The 21,413-nt window shown below is 41.3% G+C and overlaps 1 protein-coding gene across 5 annotated transcripts in view; it reads right to left on the bottom strand.

Moving 5' to 3' along the window:
• Positions 1 to 277: 277 nt before the first annotated feature.
• The window catches only part of LOC119646791 (early growth response protein 1-B), a 74,694-nt gene continuing 53,558 nt past the window's right edge, over positions 278 to 21,413 (bottom strand). For 4 of the 5 annotated variants that reach the window (XM_038047378.1, XM_038047375.1, XM_038047377.1 and 1 more), the window contains 5 exons: positions 17,148 to 17,688; positions 7,362 to 7,471; positions 6,936 to 7,301; positions 1,653 to 1,856; positions 278 to 1,579 (listed from right to left, as the gene is read on the bottom strand). In XM_038047378.1, coding sequence (XP_037903306.1) covers positions 1,851 to 1,856; positions 6,936 to 7,301; positions 7,362 to 7,471; positions 17,148 to 17,688 — 1,023 coding nt within the window. In that variant the 3' untranslated portion in view covers positions 278 to 1,579; positions 1,653 to 1,850. Of the gene's footprint in view, positions 1,597 to 1,652; positions 1,857 to 6,935; positions 7,302 to 7,361; positions 7,472 to 17,147; positions 17,689 to 21,413 lie in introns of all 5 variants that reach the window. The other variant, XM_038047376.1, reaches the window with a different exon arrangement.

Genomic DNA, 21,413 nt, shown 5'->3' with positions numbered 1-21,413 from the left:
ATTTTGCTATACTCTTCTTGGGTATGCTTTATATTCACCAAGGTTTAGATAATTTGGTCGTTGGAATATCTGGAACTGGAAGTAGTTTGAACAAATTAGTTTATTTAGTTTCAGAAAATGTCTAGAATTTAGGCGGTGTTCTTACTAATTAAGATGCTTGACATGAGCCGAGTCGATTGAAATACCATTATTTATGGAGAGAATATTCGACATAAATGGATGTAGGTATATCATCGCGTAATGATTTCAAATCTATTAAAAGACTCTCAACAGCACGTTTCAAATTTCTCTTACTTTTATTCCGATAATTTCATGTTTGTCTTATTACAATACATTATAGAAAGTTGCACAATGTTGGTATTAGTAATATTTCTTTCTTTCGAGTTTGTTTTTGCTGAATCGACTTCTCCTTAATTTTTCAACTTCGCGACGCTTATTAATATGTTTACTTTATATAACTTTTCCGTGTTAATTTTTTAGTATTTTATATCATATAGTTTATAACTTAACTTGCAATTACACAATTATATTTTTCTGGATATGTAAGTTTTATTTCAGAAATATAATATTTCACGCATTCTTCATTTGTCAGCTCCATAGGTAATAATAATTAGAATATTGAGTTAAATGTAATAATAGTAATAGAGAAACAAAAACAACGGGAATAATAAAACAATGAAACAATTGCACAGAGCACAACTAAAACAAGTGTTTAGTATTAATAACAAAGGGAATGTAAATTCGAGTCAGATTATAACACAGTTGATGCGCATCTTTAAAAATCAGCAATGAATGAGTCGTTTTGTTCCTTTCTTCTGAATAAAAGAGAACAGGCCTACGTACGAACATATTTTGAATATTATGGGAATGTTATATGATACATGTCCCTATGTACATATTTTTCTATTTTGCAGCTTCTTGTCTTAAACCTACAGAGTCTAGCAATAAATAAAATTTTGAAAGTTTAGCGCCATTGGTATTTTTCTGGGTAAATCGAATAATATCTACGAAGTATCTATATCTTAAATCTAGTTATCATAATTCTTCATATTTGATACAGAAGATTGAGAACATGGGAGGATGTTAGACGGTCGTTCCAGGCAGCCGTGTATTTGCTAATTTCGAAATAAACTCAACTAGTTGGAGCCCAGAAAACAAAATTCTGTTTTGATTCTCGAGAGTGATTTAATCTATTAGGGCGTTACTTGCGAATATGCCAAATATGTTTATCTAACATTCTCCTTTAGTTTGAACATTATCCTAGTTTTAATGGTACTTTTTACACAACTGCTTATGTACAAACGCCAGAGTGTTGGAGCGTGGATTGTGACTTCTGAATAGTAATCTCGTTCATGTTGTTTGAGTTCAAATTATTCGAGGTGACTACGTTCCCCGTTGGCGATGTCTTATCGTTTGATATCTGACCTCGTATGTGTAACATTAGATCTGGTTTGATATCAACATCCTGTCGTGATATTAGACAGTAATTTGTCGAATTGTATGTGACGATTGGTTGTGTGAGTTGCGGTTGGAAGTAGGTGGCGGCAGCTGCTGTCGATGATGCTGTTATATGTGGTATCTAGGGGAAACAATATGCTGGTACATTATTTTACTGGAGATATTTCAAGGGTCGTAACCGGGGGAGTCTGTACCTGATGTTGGTGGTTGTTGATTATTGTCCCAGAATTGTTGGTGTAAATTGTGGTCGGCTCGGTGTGTTGCTGATGAGGTGGAGCATTTATGATCATATGATTGTGAATGACTATTTTATCCTTCCGATCTGGGATTTCTGTAATCTGGCCATTCGATGTTGGAGTTGTAGTTGAATTTCCACCTACCCTTTCCTGATGTCAATACTATGAATTAGAATTGTTAAAAGGACATTTTATACTATTATGGATTTATATTCGAAGAAATCTCATTTTGTAAATACAAGGAGATATGTACTTAGGGATGGGAATCACATATATGTGTAGCTATGATAATACATTATATTTGCGGACGTAAATTTAAGCTACTTTTCATGGAGGTTAAAAATCAAGTGTCTCAAGGTAGTATATATATATATAGTTCAAAAAGCCCACGGACCCTCTTCCCGCTCAACCGCTATGACGATTTTATAATGATTGGTGTACTCGGTACTGCTGAACATCCTGCTCGCAGATGTTATGTACTGGATGGTCTTCTCTTCGCAGTTGCATAATCTACAACTGGAGTTGGACTTGATTATAGTCCAATGTTTTTAAATCAAGTACCCGCTTTCCTCCCTGATGACGTGGGATGGTGATTCTCAATTTTTCGGCAGCTCTATTGTGCTTGTTGTTGTTTGCAAGAATTATCCTTATCCGTCTATTAACAAATTATAAATCCATATTATTCCACTGCATCCACTGTACCACTACTGAACTGAATGGTGATGTCCAGCAAGGAGCGAAGTTGGTTTTCGTCTTTGGTATACAATTTGATGTCGTCAGTGTACATTAAATGACTTAATGTACATTTGGACAATATACCATGTTTGACTTGGACCCGTATTTGCTTTCATGCAAAAGATGGGATGGCGGATTCAAAGCCAAACAAAACCACAGTGGGCTTAGAGAGTCGCCTTGGAAAATGCCACGCCTGATTGGTATCTCTCCTGAGGTTTGTGAAGATACCGACAGCTTCGTGCTCCAATTCTTCATTATTGTTTTCAGGAGAAGAACCACATTCGGGTTGATTCTATACAAGCGTAACATTTGAAGTAACCACGAATGTGACATGGAGTCAAAGGCTGATTTATAATCGATGTAGGCTGTTGAGCTATTTCGTTTTTGGTGGACACATTGCTTTACAACGACCATATCGATTACAAGCTGTTCTTTACAGCCTCGGGTGCCTTTTGTGCATTCTTTTTGCTCCTCAGCTATCAATTTATGAACATCAAGATGTTTTGATATGTTCGCGCACAGAACTGAAATGAAGACCTTGTAGATGGTAGGAAGACAAGTAATTAGTTAACATTTTGAAGGGCAAGAGGCAACCTATTCCTTGGGGATGAGGAAAGTTATCCCCTTGGTGAAAAATTCTGGAACTAATTCAGGATCGGCAATCATCTGATTAAAACGATTTGCCAATACCCTGTGAGTCCTCTTGAAGTGCTTCAGCCACAAGCTGTGAATCTTATCAACTCCTGGTGCTTTCCAATTACCTGCCTTTTCAAGGGCTGTTTCTACGTCGACTTCAGTTACGTCACGCGTGGTCTATCGGGGACAGCCTCGCATGAACGCATAAAGTGTGGAAGCCACGCTGCTTCCAAATTACAACGGCTGGGTTCGCTGCAACCACTTCTTCAGAAGTCTTTTGCTCGACCCAGATCGAGGTTATTTTTAGGTGGTTCTTTTCAATGATGTTCGCAGCGCATCTGTGCCCTCTTGGTGATGAATTTCCAAAAAATACTTGCGTGACACGGTCAATCTACTTTCTCAACTTTTTAACTTTTTTTTGAATAGAAATACTCAGAACCGTAAATTCCTCCTGCGTATATCTCTGTTATTCACTCCAAGATGTTGATTATTGAGACAAATAACTGTGGCCGCCGCAACGTAGACCAGGTTATGAACCTCTGTTGCAGTAATCTCGCTAGCTAAACGAACAGCCAAAATTTTGTCAATGTCAGCAATGATATTCGTAGTTGCCGAAGTAAACTTTAGTTTTGGGATCCATGGCCTAGCGTCTGGGAGAGGCTACTATATTTTGTGAATGCGGTCAAAGCCCCATTATAAATTGGCCTGGAGTGCCTCATAGGTGGGGTGTTTGAGTTGCTCCTTAAGTGGAACTTTTGTGGAAAATTTGTTGCCTAGTTAGTAGGGTAATTCGATTATTTTTATTGCTTGACGACGTTTTGCTCCGGAACATGACTTAGTTCGGGTTAGGAACGCGTCATGTAGTCGGTGTTTGTACCCTGATGGATTTCGTTCCAAATCCTTGACACGGTAATAGGTAAACAATACCATACCGTTCCTGCTGGTTGACGGCATAACCGCCAAAACATCTAAGGGCAAAGAGCCGCTCTCGCGTTGTTGAGTGACTCTTAACCGTATTGGGTACTGTCTTCGTGTCCCTTGGGTCCCATTAAAAGAATTTAAACAAATGTCGACAATTTTATTCCCACGAGCAATAGGGAACCTAGGAGACTTATCACGAACTCTATCGAGCCGAGAAGCGAGTTCCCAGACGGAAAAAGGAAGCCTGGGAGAACCAACAGGTCTGTGAACTCGAATATTATAGGGAGCAACCGCAACAGGCGCGGAAGTTTCACCAATAAGTCAGCAGGAGGAGACCTTAAACACCTCGATGTTGATTCTGCCGAGACAAAGAGGGAAATCTGATTTCTGAAAGAATGGGCATATTGGAGCAATGGATTGAGTATTTTGATGAACTGCTCAACAACCAAAATACCGGCGAGTTGGAAATCTCGCCAACTGAGGACGACGGACAAATGCTGCCACCACCAAGCATAGAAGAAACAGTCCGGGCAATTCATTGGCATAAAAACCATAAGTCCAGGAGCCGATGGAATTACAGCCGAATTAGTTGAATATGGAGGCGACCAATTACACCAAGTGGTTCATGAACTTATGCTCAAAGTGCGGGACAGCGAAACAATGCCTGACGACTGGTAAACAGGCATTATCTGTCTCATACATAAAAAGGGAGGACGCAGTGCAGTAATTACAGATGTATCACGTTGCTGAGTACCATCTATAAGATATTCTCTTCTATCTTGCTAGGCCGGATAGCCCCATACGTTCAGAACATCATTGGCCCATACCAAAGAGACTTAACTCCAGGCAAATCAGCAACAGATCAGATTTTCTCTCTGCGACAAGCGATGGAAAAACTGTTGGAATATGAACATCAGTTGCACCATATTTTCATCGACTTTAAAGCCACCTATGATAGCACAGCCAGGGTAAAACTGTACACGGTCATCAGAGAATTCGGTATCCCGACAAAATTAATAAGACTGACTAGGCTGATCCTGACCAATGTGCGAGACCAGATAAAAGCAGCAGGATCACTCTCAAGACCATTTGACATCAACAACGGTCTACGACAACGGGATGCCCTATCATGCGTCCTCTTTAACCTGGCCCTCGAGAAAGTGATCCGTGATGCTGAGGTACGATCCTCTTGAATTCCACCCAACTGCTGACTTATGCTGACGATATAGACAACCTGGGAAGAACGACCCGAGACGTACAAACCGTCTTCATCCAGATCGAGCAGGCTGCGTGAGATCTTGGATTGCACATCAATGAAGACAAAATATATGGTGGCAACGTCAGCACCAAAAAACCAACCAACAACATCAAACCGCACTGGTCAAACGGGAAGAATAAAGATAGGAGACTAAAACTTTGAGACCGTTGATCATTTCTCCTATCCCGGGTCGAAAATCACAACGGATAACAGCTACGACGATGAAATCCGCGCACGGTTGTTATCAGCCAACAGAGCCTATTTCAGTTTACAAAACCTATTCCGTTCGAAACGTCTCACCATAGGGTCAAAGCTCTTACTGTACAAGACAATGATCTTGCCAGTCCTCATGTATTCCTCGAAAACTTGGGTTCTTAGCAAGAAAAATTGCGGACTGTTGGCCGCGTTCGAGAAAAGAATGCTCCGAAGAGGTGTTAGCCCCCTACATGAGGATAGACAATTCCGTAGCCTACATAACGACGAAATCTATGAGCGATACCATGACCGTCAGATTGTGGATAAAATCCGGCTCAATAGGTTACGGTGGGCGGGTCACTCGAGGATGATCGAGCCCGGAAAGTCTATAAGGGCAATATCTATGATAGAAAAAGACGACGAGGGAGACTCTGCCTGAGATGAAGCGATGACATAGATCAGTACGTCTGCGAATATCGAATTGGTGGACCTCGGCGCAAAACCGGGATATCTGGAGTTCCTTATTAAGGCAGGCCTAGACTAGATACCGGCTGTTGCGCCGTTGATGATGATGAATATTATTAGTAAAGTTATTATATCTGAAAATTATTTCTTCGCGCACCCAAAGGCACAACACCCCCTTTTAGAAGTGAATAATGGGACAACTCAATACGTACAAATGATGCAACCAATGTTTCTTTTTATTTTTGATTAATTATTGCACTTTCTAAAGTAAAATCTCAAATGCTGTTCCAAGTACAGATTTCGATTTCTCCACAGCCAATTAAGGGCCTAAGAGAGGATATGATGAAGTTTGATTTAAGAGGAGGGCAGATCTGAGTTTAGATTAACACTCATCTTATGCTGGTAGTTTACCAGAATTGTAGGAATTGTAGGTAAGTAAGAAAATATAGTATGTATCTATCCACTATAATTCGGAATATTTTGGCTCCATTTTAGTAACTTGGTCACTTGTAGGTTCACATACCGCTTTTTGTTCGAAAAGATTATTTAGTAATGTTTACATTCAAAAGGTATTTGAAATAAGCACTTGTGATTTCATAATGTTATCGGTATTATTTGGAAAATTGAAAGAAAGCTTTCAGTCCAAGACATTCATTCTCTAGATCGATTTTGGGAATGAGTGCGGTTGTAACCATATACATATGAACGATACTGCACCTAGTTGACTATCGAGTAAAAAATCCGCGAGTTTTGTCCGATATTTACCAGTAAATATTAGATAATTGTGGTTAACAAACGCGAGTAAATGGGCTATGCGAATTTAAACAGTTATGGGTGAAACTATGCATCTAGATGACGTAAAATCGTTTATCTGTCCACATAAGGGAATTATCGAAACACGGCAAACCCGCTTTTAAGCATCTCTTTTGGCGCAGAAAAGCAATCTATTTACAATACAATGATGTCTAGTACTTTCTTCAACTCCCAATTTATTGAGGTTCAGTTGACCAAAAACCATTTGTGTAACTTACCTCTAAGTGACTTTTAGCGTGTAGTGACCACTCATCGCGAGTGGAAAACATTCTTCCGCATAACTCACATGTCCACGACAATTGCTGCTGTTGGTGATGATGCGGGATCACAATGCCTGGTATCGCGGTGCTGGTCTGCGGATGTTGGGCTTGACCACTAACTACGATGTTATGTGTTGCGGCGGCAGCTTGTTGTTGCAATTGTTGTTCAATTGATTGCTTATTGTCTTCGGTGTCAGGCTCTTTTTTCTTCACCAGGTTGTTGAGACGTTTGCCCAAGGGAGCGATGTTCGTTGGAGTGACATGCTTGAATTTATTCATGTGTATCACTAGTTTATCACGTCGTGCAAATGCTTTGTTACAAACCTAGGAGGAAAATATTAGCTTTAAGTAGAGTATGTCGGGCAAATATTTGTTGCTTCATACTTCACATATGTACGGTTTTTCGCCTGTGTGAATTCTCATATGTATTGTTAGCTTATCTTTCCGTGCCAATCCTTTCCCGCATACAGAGCACTCGAAGGCTTTATGGGTTGCTGCGAAGAAAAGGAATTATAAGTATAACGTATTTCCAGTAGAGCTTCGATGACTTTATTACATTTACTTCATTAAACTTGAGGAAAAAGCAAATTATTCTTTAGCAACGAGTCAAGGTTGTACACTTTGCATATTTTCGTATATACGGAACAAATAAATCATTCATCATTCATTAATAATAGGCACGTCTCTCTTTTCAACAAAGTGGTGTTTTTCATACTTAAAGTTATTCATAATATCAAATCACAAGAAATAAATGAAATTCGGTTCACTGTTAACGCCACCTCATAGTTAGGATGAAATACTGAGAATTTGTTCTTCTATAGCTCTTTAAAAGTGGTATCGTTTAAAAAAATTGGGCGAAGTCTTTCTTGTTCCTTAATGACCATTTTCTAATTTCCATTAAGTGTTATTGACAAAAACTACGAATTATGCGCTGGTGGTCTGGAAAGAGAAGTATGGGAATCAATTAAGGGAGATTTAACATCGATTTTTTTAAGGTCGCTTTTTATAGCTTTCGTCGCCCTTGTTATTGGCAGCACATTGTTCGAGCACAGCGCCTGCCATGAGGTCAATAGGGTTTCAGTGGCAACTTACGAACAATCGGATTGAGCACATTGCCATCAGCGGATCCAGCGGATCCAGGAGTTGTCTCCTGGATGTGCGCAATAAGAGAAGCGCTGACACCGAGACCGGAAGAGATCATCATTTGATGACTGCGTGCCTTCCCTTGAGTGCTGCCTCCGCTGCTGGCCAAGAAAGCAGAAGCTACCGTAAATGACCGGCATATGTTCGCAAATCTTTCGATGTTTCCGTGGAGGGAGCACATCATCACGGTTCTCAATGCAGTACAATATCCGGTGAAGTTTACTTCCGGTCACTTCCGGTCACTTCCCTGTCTTCCCCCTCGCAACCACAATTGAATCGGCAATCTGCGATGTTTCGAAAACAGTAAGAAAGGGTTGGGCCGTGGCTTGTATAGATTTGTCGCAGCGGTATTCCGTTTGGATATGTACCCAATTCCTAGAGACATGTGTGTGTGATTTTCATACCGAAAGCCGGCAGGCGCGGCCATGAGTCGGTGCTCCAATTGATACCGATAGATGAAATTATACGAATACGGGATTGGGTGATATTGGTATCAGGGAAGTTTGGCTCTGTTATGAGCGAAATTATGGAGGGCGCGTTGGAAAAGATGTATCTGTGAGCTGAAAATGTGAACTCGACATAAACTTAACCAAAATACAACTCATGCTGTTTGCCACTGCCTTCTGGGATTTGCTTTTGTATTTCAAGCGGATGTACTGGTGATACTGAAGGCATGTCGATGGCTGGAGCATAATTCGAGCCCCTAGCATATCATAGTCATTCTAATCAACATATCGCTGGTCATTACTGAACGGGGACATCCTCCCGACTGGTGGGTGAAGTGAATAGTCTGGGTGGCCTGCTCAAAATCATTCTTCTTTGCATTTCCGCTCATGGAAACATGGATGGGAATGAACGGAGTGATAGACTGGCTTGGCTTGGAATTGTTTTGAACAGTCTAGAAGTGGATTCAGTTCTTTCTGCATCCCACGCACGACGGTGCCGCTCCCATAGCAGTCTCGGTCTTAGGATCGGGAAATGACAAGCCAGCGGAGGCACAGACTCCTCCAAATAGAAGTGAAATCATCTTTGACACCAATGCACTCAAGGGGGGGAGGGGGTTGAGGCAGCCGGGCTTGACTATCATCCCAAGCAATTGCTTTTTCGCTGCGGTCTCTGCCGGACTACTACTTCCACCTATACGAAAATCATGGGATGATCGGTTCGATGCCGACGAAGCCTTGGACTAATCATCATAACCATTAAACAAGTTTCGACAAAGAGTTTCTTTTCGCAATCCTCGGCAGTCCTTCTGCTCGTCGAACGAAACCTTGACAGTCTCGTGTGCTACACTGTTAGTTGGACGGTATGAATTTGTTGCGGTTTTGCTAGCGAGTTATTGCTATTCTGTATGCGGCGTCTTGTACCGCGTTCTTTTTATGGGGGAAGTAAATAATTCCTACCATGAGCAAGTGTGGAAATTCTTCTTGCAGATTAATGACCCGATTCATAATATCCACCAATAGATGGTGTATGCAAGTGAAAATTCCCCTTTTTCCTAGAGTTCTTCGGCTGGAGGAATCTCTCCTTCAGAAATATCCAGGGCGTGATGCCCTGGATTGCGGCTTGGTCATAATCTTATAAGCATATTCAGCAAGCTAACTCCCGAGTTCTATCCCAATTTTCTTTTGGTTCTATGACTGAAAACGACCCTGCAAACTTGATTGAGATTCGTTAAGTGATCTGAAAAAGCTTCACTGGTTTCTGGATATGTTTGAAATTACTTTCGCCGTATCCTAATAATCGACAGCCCACGACTGAAAGCTTCTGTTTGAATATGCGCAGAAATGAAACCACTAGTGCTTGATTGAGGGAGACAGTTTCTTCGTTTATTATTATTATCATACCTCATTAATATCTGAGCCAAAAGAAATATCGGATGAGGATGCGATCCGTCTTGGATCTTCCATCTCTCAGTCGTTTTTTAAAAAAAAACTTGGATATTAACGCTTACTGATGAAATGCTCCAAAATTCTTTCTCGTGTACTATGCCTATTCTAATTTTCCAACGGTATATACTTTTATAGACAGTATTTTTACATAATGCCTAGATCTTAGTTAGCTGTCTGAGATTAGTCTGAGATTACAGTACATTTGTGATACGTTATATTTTTGAACTATGTAAAAAATGATTTTTTCAAACCGCCACAGTGTACTACCTTCACTTTTGGAGTTTCCCAAGATATGCACATGGATTTCAGATTCATCCTGATACGATGATTCTTGAGTTGGCTAGCTAATGGACATGCGAGCACGTTTGGAAGGTGGACTCCATTGACGCTTCCCTTAGGTGTTGGTGGACCGGCACGATCAGCTTCCGTCGCTTTTGTGATTTTTGGAAGAGCTATCCAGTCAAACCCAATGGTTATTTTCACCACCGTCAACACCCAAAATTACTATTGAAAAATAATATTATAAAAAACATTACAGATCCTATGTAGGTTGCATAAGGTGATGACGAAGAGTTATCTAAAGTCGAAGCTGAATGTTTCGACGCCAGATATAAATTTTTAATTAACAAAATCTATCTATTATGCACGTTCATATCGTCTTGATGAAGTAGTTTTTCACCATATGCATGGTAACAGAAGGGAAACCTCATGCTGGAGCTAAAGAAGTCTAATGACAAAATAGGGGAGAAATTCCTCGGCCAGGTGAAAATATCTTTTGGCTGAAGTAAGGGCCAGACAGCAGCAGGTAACTATCGAGTGCAAGGACATCGATGAGGTTACCACGAAGGAGGATGTCCGCGTAGCACTGGAAAAGGTGTTCGAGGTTACAGGACTACAGGAGTCGGCAGTCAAATCGATGTGAAGGGATTATGGGGGATGCAGACTGCAGTTATCAGCCGGTCAGCAGAGACAGCGTTTAAAGTACTAGCGGCGGGCAGAGTGAAGGTAGGCTGACCCAACTGATGGCTCAGAGAGTGAGTGAAAATGCAGAAAGTGCGGAGGAAAGGGACATATTGCTAAGGAGTGCACAACTGACCTGAAATGCATGCTGTGCGAAGGAAAGGAAGGCATCAACAACCGACATATTACTGGCACTCGCAGATGTCCAGCGTTCAGGAGAGCGCTAAATACAAGGTCCAAATAATGATTGATTCAAGTCAATCTCAACACCTGTGAGACGGCGCAAGACCTCCTCTAACAGACGATCCAAGAGAAGGGAATTGACGTTGCTAGTTACGTGAACCCTATCGCACATACGATGGTGGTGTTTGGCCCAGGGACCAGACCGTTAAAGCAGCGATTTGGGCGTGCGGCAGGCAGACCATTCAGGGAGTTATGCAACTTCCGGAAGCTGGTTTCGTAAGAGCAAAGTTAGGCGTCATTCATGTCTATGGCTGTTACGCTCCTCCTAGCGCAACATGTGCGCAGTACGAAGAGATGCTGCACCATTTGGTGCGGGATGCAAGGATTCATACCCCGAAAATTATAGCCAGTGGCGTCAATGTCTGGGCCCGTGAGTGGGGTAGCCGAAGGACAAACTAGAGACGACGTATCCTCCTCGAGGCATTTGCCGAGTTAGATGTTGTACTTGCCAATGTTGGGAACTCATTTACGTTCAGAGCACCGCATTGGCGAGGGAAACCACCTGGTATTTGTGTGAGCATTACACCCACAGCGACCACCAGGCGATCTTTATTAAAGTGGCTGGTGGGTCAAGTGGCCGGTTGAATGCTCGCAGAAATCGAGTAGAGATGCCGGGCTGGACGACGAGGGCATTCGAGTAGCATACGTTCTCCGAAGCTCTGGCGTGGCAGGTCATGACGACGACGCGATGGGTGACTCAGGTAGGCGACGTTGCTATGCGTCGGAGGCGAGAATTCGCAAGCAAACAGCCAAAATAGTGGTGGAATAGCGAAATCGCGGAGCTAAGATCAGCAGGCTATCAAGCAAGAAGGCTATCGAAAGAAAGAACTGACCACGAGAAGCATGAACGGGATTGTAAGACGTTGCGTGCCACAATAAAGTAAGCCATTCGTAGGAGCAAAAGAGATTGCTTTAGGCGACTGTTTGGGAATGCCAACTTAAACCTCCGGCCTGGGTGCTTCTGAAGAAGTTGCAGGGGCAAAGGTCGCTCCAGGTAACCTGTCCACGACTTCTACGGAAAATTGTAATCACGCTCGTTTCTCACCATAGGGGGAGCAGATATCAAACGGGGGCCCAATTCGAGTTGGATGTAATACCTCGCGTTAACGAGGAGGAACTACGGGAGGTCTGCGGAAGAATCGGTGATGGCAAGGCTCTGGGTTTGGAGACCATCCCTAATAAAGCGCTGAAGCTGGCGGTGGGGACCATACCTGATTGGTTCATAAGTACCTTCAAGCCGTGCATGGCGGAAGGCGTATTTCCTCCACAATGGAAAAGGCAAAAACTGGTGTTCTTGCCCAAACTCGGCAAGTCACCGGGGGACCCAACATCATATCGGCCTATCTGTTTGTTGGACACTATAGCAAAGAAGTTGTAGCGCATCATCTACAATTGATTGTTCCCAATCGTGGAAAACCGGAATGGTCTTGCGAATAAACAATATGGGTTCCGCAAAGCTCCCTCTACTGTTAGTGCGGTGAGAAGAGTGGTGGACTTGGTTCGAGAGGCAATGCTTTCTGGCAATTGCTGCGTTGTGGTGACGGCGGATGTAAAAAATGCATTCAACTCTGCCAGCTGGGCCTCATTGAGGGACCATTTGTTTTATCGGTCTTCATTCGCCTTTATTCATTTTTAAGGTTTTGTGTGAAACTAAACCTTAGTAAAATCGGTTTATTACCTGTCTGGGTGTCTGTCACATGCGTTTTTCTCGGAAACAGTTGTAGCGATTGACACGGAATTTGGTGGAAAGATGGGAACTGCAACACTCACGCATACAGTGAGTTAAATGATTCTACGTCAAATTTAAGGGGAGTCCCCTTATATCTAAAAGGGTAAGGGGCTCCGAAATACCATCCATACCGATATCTGTTCCAATAAAGTTAATAATGGTATATTACTATAATTTTTAGTAATTGACCGCAAAACACCCTAGAATCACGCATAGAACATAATCCTACTTGGTGGAAATTGCACTATTATTAGCAAAGTTATAATAGGCCAAAATGGTCGCCTTTGTAAAAATTCAAACGTCCACTTAAATTTTTTTATTAAAGAAATACACAAAACCTTTCATTCCTGATGCGTCCAGCTTCCGGTTTCCCGACTTGTTTAAGGTTTTGTGCAAAACAAAACTTTATTAAAATTGGTTTATTGTCTATATGTCTGTCTGACCGTCTGTCAGTCAGTCACACGCACATTTCTCAAAAACGGTTGCACCGATGGCCACCAGCCAGTGCAAATTCTACGACTTTGAATATCAGTCCCATGCTTAAGTGAATACTCTGACATAATATATGTACAATATACATTACGCACTAGGTACAAATCGAACAAATGCCCACTCAAAAAGTTTTACATAAGAATATTTTTATATAAGAACCTAAGAGTCCAGCTTTCGGGTTTTTTCCAGAGCAAAAATAGAAGCCACGTTCGATGTTCATGATTGTTTGAGGGAACCAAGAGAGAGAGAGAGTGCAGCTAAAAACAGCATTGAGGATGTAAAACGGAGGAATCCTAACGAATGGTTCAATGATGCTTGTCTGGAACCGATTAACAAGAAAAGTGAAGCTTATCGACTACTAATCGAAAAATGAACCCGAACCAGAGAAGGCAAGTAACACGTACTAAGGAGATACGCTAAGAAGATCTGCAGACGAGAGCAACGAAAGTTCAATAACAACAACATTTTTACAATTGACAACAGCATGAAGAAGAACGACAGGTAGCATTTAGCACAATGAAGCAGAGAACAGAGGACAGAGGACAGAAGGCAGAGGACATAGGGCAGAGGAGAGAGGACAGTGGACGGAGGACAGAGGACAGAGGACAAAGAACAGAGGGCAGAGGGCAGAGGACAGAGGACAGAGGACAGAGCCCTCCGAAAGATTTTCGAAGCCGTAAAGAGGTGATTCCCATGAATTATTTGACGACCTACCCGCCGATGGCAGCCGACTAAAAGGGAAGTGTAGGAAACGTTAGGAGAACTCAATAGACGCAGATTGCAGATCAATTCTAAGATTTTCCAACTGGAGGATGTGATCATTAGAGCGAGATAATTGGAGGCGATGAATTCGGCGGGGAAACGTTCGATTTGGGCTATAGCGCCATCGAAGAAGAAGTGTAACGATATACCAACACGCGGTGTTGGACATTTTTGCTAAGCTGTTCTGTAGACGGGACTGCACGATCAATTTCCAATCTGAGTTTAATCTCAGTCCTTATGGTTAAACAAGTCGAGAAACCAGGAGCTTCAGGTATGAAAGGTTTTATGTATTTCTCTTATGAAGACATTTGTCCCATTAGTACCTAGCACGTAATATATCCATCTTATGTAAGAATATCGACTTTCGTGTGATATTCAAATTTAAAATCTTGAATTTGCAGAGTAAGGACAAATTTGACCTTTTATAATTTTGTGCGATTGTGACCAAACTTGGTAGGATCTATGTTATAGCCTATATTGCCACAAAATTTCGTGATTCTGGGAGTCAATTACTAAAAATTATAATAATATACAATTAATAACTTTATTTGAACAGATATCGATATGGAGGGTATTTCGGAGCGTTTTTTTCAGATTTCTTCTTTTATAAAAACATTTGATGGGGCATTTGTCCCATTAGTACCTGGCAGGCAATATATGCATATATTATGTGAGAATATTCACTTTCGCGTAACATTGACATTCAAAGTCTTGAGTTTGTACAGAAGTGACAACTTTGACCTATTATAACTTTGTTGATAATAGTGCGATTTCCACCACCACTTTGGTAGGATCATGTTCTATAATGTAGCCTACATTGCTGCAAAATTCTGTGATTCTAGGATGAACTTAAGGGGTTTATAGCCAATTACTATAAATTATAGTAATAGTATATTACTATAATTTATAGTATAGTATAGTATAAGTATAGTATAGTATAGTGGAAATTATTTCGGAGCCTAGGCACCATATAGTGGCAGTCTCGTGATTTGTTTCCGATTTTTGGATTGACTAGTTTCTGAGAATGCGTTCGTTAAAGATATAATGACTTTCGATCCTCCGGACTCCTAACCTTTCAAACAAATGTCAAAGCTAGGACCGGCTTCGGAAAGTACTAACTGATACCTTTCATTGGAAAAATCGATACCCCCCTTTTGCATGTATGGGGACCCCCCTTAATCAATGTAAAATTATTTAACGCGTCAGCGTTCACAGTTCCAACCTTTCCACCAAATTTGGTGTGAATCGTTACAATCATCCCCGAGAAAAAGGCGTGTGACGGACAGACAGACAGAAGGACACACAGGCAGACAGTAAACCTATTTTAATAAGGTTTGTACCGTCGTACCATCCTACTAAGCGCTTCAGGGGACCCTTCCTCCCTCAGTTAAATATAAGCGGAAATTTTTATTTAATGATTTTGCTGAGCACAAAATATGAAATGACATCATTTTTCTTTTAATTTTTCTACAGTTTCCTTGTATTCAAACACATTTTCACAGCATTTTGGAAGTTTTTTGATTCCGTTAACCCATTGGGCACAAAGAGTTCAACCTCTTCATCGGAATTGAACGTTTGACTTTCAGCCTCGTGAAAAGTTTCTCGGCCATCAACAGCCCAGAGTAGTCCTTATATTCTACGGTCAAGAAGACTATATATTGGTGATCCCAGCGGGAGTAAATGGCAGAGCTTCCTTAAAGATTCATTTTGGATTAATGGTAATGAATGTTAATGGAACAAGTAAGAGAATGAATGCTTTAAAATTCCTCGCCGGGAAGCAAACATACGCAACATTCTCGGTAATAGATCCATGTTTGTCCTCTTAGGAAGTAAGGAAATAATTAGATGCATCCAATACCAATCTTTCGGATGCAACCGTTTCCTGCTGGGATAAGATGGATAAACATTCACAAGAAAACCATCTAGGCCACATTGAAACACCTACATACTGACCGCATGGTTCTCGGGCCACTTACCTACCTCATCCCTACCCAAAAGGTGCACAATTAGATTCCGTGCTCCTTTGGGGCTGGAGTTTCTTTTCCTGTATACAGTCTTCTTGGCTTCTTTTCCTTTTAGCTGCCGAAAGAGGTGTGGAACAATAGGAGAATGGCTCGCCCGGAGACTTATCAGTTTTGGGTAAAGCTTGTGTTGTACCCAAAACTGATAAGTCTCCGGGCGAGCCATTCTCCTATTGTTCCACTCCAATAATGAAAAGAAGATGATTACTGTGGCTAGCACTATTATCTCTAAAATCTCTAATGACAGTCACAATTCCTCTCTTAAAGAATTTGCAGAGTCCGCGGTCGGCGGGAACGTCCGGTTCTCTTTTAATTGACGTAAATCTACCCCATGGTTGGCCGCTAATTTTCCCACCATTTTAGTCTGTGATCCACATATTAGTTCAAAGGTTACTGCAGAGGTCATTTCAGAAGTATTCTGAGGACGCGACTCTTTAAAGGAGGAGGGCGAATTAGCACCTTCTTCCATTTTAGTTGACACCTATTTCTCTTTACAAATTTGCGATCATATCACAATGTTACCGTTTACCTTCATACTTTCTGCATCACACGGACGGGTTAATACATTTTTGACATGCTTTTGTGAAGGCCGTTAACATAAAAGAGAGACCTTTTCAATCTAAGAAATCTAATTTTGTTAAGCTTGTTAAGCGAGAGAATCGTGCCTCCCCTCTTCGTGCTTAAAATACACTGGGGCTAAAATAGAGTAAAGGGGTATTTGGATTTAATTAGATTTAATTGTTTCAATGGAAATTCAATATTTCCTTATGTTTCAACTCCTTTTTTACCTAGGACCTTTGGCCAAGTTTGGTTATAGTTTTTCTTCGAATAAAAACTAATTATCTTTGGCATAAACGGTCTAGGCCTGCATAGTAGTTATTGCTATGCCTTATCACGAGACGGTGGATCCTACTTGAACGTTACTTACTTTTTGAAGTGTTTGTTTTCCTCTGCCCCGACGAAGCTTGCTGAACTTGTTGTAAGGCCTTCAGCCGACTGGCCGGATGCATTGAGCCGCCCTCAACATAGGGTTCTGTAAACGGGATAAGATTTGGCTTTGGAACATTATACGGTATGTCGGGTGACCAGCTTCCCAGGCTTTGCAGCACTCTGACACCCCCTTCGAATCCCATGCCTACATCGTCCGGAACAGTAAATGTGCTGTCGGCTCCACCCGAACTCGACGAACTAATTTGAGGCACTTTTATCGTACTTGCATAATGTTGTGTTGCATTCATACTATTCGATTGTGATGTTTGATTTGGCCCACTTTGTTGCTGTTGCTGCTGTTGCGCCTGCTGCTGTTGGTTTTGATTGTTTGCACTGGATTGTTGTGAGTTGTCGTTTCGTTGAATTTGCTGCTTGTATTGGATAGCTGCTTGTGCCATATGCTGCTGGACAGCCATATGAGCTTCGAGATATGCGTTCTTTTGTGCAACGGTCATTTTGTCCATATTTACAGTGCCGTCCTAGAATAACAGGAAGGGTAATACATGAATATAGTTACTTATATGGGTATAATATATACAAACAATTTTAGGATGTTAAACAATCTTTGTACTTCAAGGCCCTGATGCAATTGGATTCTTGCGTCAACGATTAAGCAATTTTGGATTGAATTGCACTTTTTTCAAAGAATATTAGTATATTGGAGAAAATATAGTCATATTGAATATAGGCACGGAATGAAGCGGATGATTCTCTTGGAAGGCAGAAATTGAGACTTTAACAAAATTGCATCAATATTTCACTAATACACTAGGCCCTATTCATCACAGGTCCGAATTTTCTGTTTACGGGCCTGTTGATATCAACGTATATACAATCTGTTACATAAGAGCGTGGTCACTGTTAAATAATAACAACAATTGATTTTTCGAAAATTCGCAAATTTATTGATAATTTGGTCGTCAATACTCAATGCAAATACCTCAGCAGCAAGTCCAATCTCCTGCATTGTCAATTATGGCCTGGCACCGTCGGGGCATACTTTCCAATAGTTTTTCTGCATATTCTACCGGAAAAGACCTCCAAATTTTCCGAATTTGTCGAGAAAGTTGATGTAAATTACATGGCTTGCGTCTGCGAAGCTGCATTTTCATGAGAGCCCACACATTTTCTATGGGATTTGCATCCGGTGACTGAGATGGCCAATCTAAAGTGACAACTCCGTTTTGCGCCTTCCACTCGCTACACGTTCGACTCCGATGTTTCGGATCGTTGTCCTCTTGAAGGATCCAGCTTTCATTTTTCTTGATATACCATTGCTTAGCAGATGGTAATAAAGCCTTTTAATATATTTTATTCATTTTTTCGGCATTCAAATTCTCGGTAAATAAGAACAAAGTACCGAAACCTTTGTTTGAGAAGCACCCCCAAACATGAACCTTGACGGGGTGTTTACCAGTCCGTTGAAGCATCCTACTGGTGGAGGTTGTCCAGGCGTGTTTGATGCTCGGAAATACCCAGAAGGAAGATTCATCAGAAAAAATTACGTTGCTCCACTCGCAGTCCAAGTTTTCCTTCGCCCATTCCACTCGTTTTTCAACGTGTTTTGCACTCAACATTGGTTTTTCCAAAGTACTGCGATATTTCAGTTTATTGGCAAGCAAGTGCCTGCGAATCGTTCCGTAAGATATGTCAACACCTTTTGCTTTCAATTTCACAGCAGCTCCACGTAAAGTCAAAGTTGGATCATTCGAGAACAATGCGAGAATCTTTTTTTCCTCTTTTTTTGAGACTTTGCTTGCACTTCCGCGATCAGGAAAATCATCAGCGTTACCGACCTTTTTATAGCGATTTATCCACTTGCTAACGAACTGCTTCGACTTTCCCATATATTTCGCAGCAGCAGTTTGCGTTAATTTGGGTCCTTTTTCATGCAAACATAGAAAAATTGCGTAAACAGCACTCATATCGAAACACAACTCAATTGAAGACTAAATTTGACAGAGAGCTGACTTTTTACAAAAAGCATGAAGGACTGAGGTGCCCTCTATGTCATAGAAAAAAATAGGACGCTCTGATTTTTTATCTACGTGTAGCAGTGACCACGCTCTTATGTAACAGACTGTATGAATACCTCGTGGCAGCATGCAAAGGGATATTGATCAGCCCGGTCATCAGCGTTGAGGATAGAAAGCACATTGCCTTAGAGTGCGGCAGGATCTCAATTCTACGCTATGCCATGGAAAGGAGGATTTACTGCAAACACCAAATACCCAGAACGGAAAAATAAAGTTAATTTCATTTCAATTTTGAAGAGCTGCTTACGGGGAGACCACTTTCGAAGTCAACCGTGAAAGAATCTTTTCCACAAATTAAACTAGCCACAACATCAATGGCTGGAGACCAAATCATACAGTATTATATGATAGGTAGATGCATAGCTGTTACGCTTCTCCATTCCTGAAAGGGTTTGAGAACATATTGCGACAGCCTGCTTTCCAGCGTCTGTAATCGCTGATGACCGGCAAAACTACAAAAAAGAGTGGTTAATTTTATTCTTTACCCAGTTGTATATAGCACTGGGAAACGAAGATAGTATGAAAGGGATTGAAAAGGAACTTCTGGTTCAGTTAAGGAACTGTCATTCCTTATCTCTGCAATAGTGCATAATTTATTGCAACCTTTATTGGAGATTATCCCCACAGGGACCACTAGGCAGTTTTATTCTAACTAGGACCCTGTAGGAAAAATGGAACACAAAAATGAGAAAGCCATAAAGTTGGTCAGCGAAAATGTCGCAGTTTTCCATAAAACGGAATCCGACTCAATGTCGATATGTTGCAAATGGGGACATCAGAAAAACAAACTACTGGTAGAATCGTGAACTCAGTACCCTTCTGCCAAACGATTTGCTAGGGTGCGGTTATATAAGATCGATTAACAAGCAGCCCTATATAGAAGTCTAAAGCAGTCTGAAGTTAGTTACGTAGTGAGATAAGGAAGATGTTCGAAGGGACTCTGCTCAGAGACAAACACATATTTGTCGTGGATTTCTGAAGTATTGTGATAGGACCACTAAAAACCATACGAAGGATCATATGAATTCAGTTCATAGTCATTCAGGAGTTATTTTCTCAGTAAGGGAAGCTTCCTGACTGCCATAAGAGACTTGAGAGATAATAGTAGTATTCGCAGTAATTCGTAATTGGAAATTGGTAAAAGGTGATGGGAGGAAAACTTAGGGTCCAAAGTCGAACCTATTAGTTTCTTACACATGAAATGCCCGATTTGGTACTAAAATTTGAAACGACTGAAAAGCTTACAAAACTTTATTTAATTCATCAAAATAGGTGCCAGTCGATTCAAAATACTTCTCCCAGCTAGATACAAGAGCATGTATGCCGGTTTCGTAGAAGTCCAATTTTCGGGTGTTGATAAACTCGTTGAAGCCAATTTTGATGGCATCTTCTATTTTACCGCCAAAAAATAATTTAAATGCTTAAAAAAGTGGTAGTTGATAGGCGAAAGGTCCGGTGAATATGGTGGATTAGGCGGAGTCTCATATTGCAAATCGTTCAACTTTTGAACCGTTGATCTGGATACATGAGGTCGTGCATTGTTGTGAAGGAGTATCACACCATTTCTGGTGACTAATCTCGGCCGTTGAATACTCAATTCTTTGTGCATTTTCTCGAGTTGGGCACAGTATATCTGTGCATTTATCGTTTCTCCAGGTACCAAAAAAGAATAGTGGATAACTTCAGCTATAGACTACCAAACAGTCATCATTACCTTCTTCGGATGGAGGCTCGGTTTCGGCATATGCTTCGGTGGTTCAGCAGCATCTAGCCATTGTGCGGATCGGCGACGATTGTCGTATAATATCCACTTTCATCACATGTCACTATTCTGTGCAAGAAGGGATCGGCTGTGTTGCGGGAGAGCAAAGAACTGCAAATTCAGTTTGATTCAGTTTCAGCATCCGCATGTTATGGTGGTCAGCCATCAGCAAGATCAATGTCAGCGGCTCTCTTGTTATGCACATTTAGGAGACAATCCTAAATTTACTTCTGATCGTGTTAGTCCTGTGAAATCCAACTGACTTTATGGCAAGCTTTGTGCTCGAACAATATACTGCAAATTACGAAGCAGTGGAAGATGCAGACATCCACAAACTTCCCAACACTATCGATACTGCCGCCAAGACGATTCTTCCGCATCACATGTCTGAGCAAGATGTGGCCAG

Source organism: Hermetia illucens, chromosome 1 (assembly GCF_905115235.1).
Source record: "Hermetia illucens chromosome 1, iHerIll2.2.curated.20191125, whole genome shotgun sequence".
In the NCBI taxonomy this organism is placed as follows: domain Eukaryota; kingdom Metazoa; phylum Arthropoda; class Insecta; order Diptera; family Stratiomyidae; genus Hermetia; species Hermetia illucens.
This window is presented reverse-complemented; position numbering and strand designations above follow the sequence as displayed.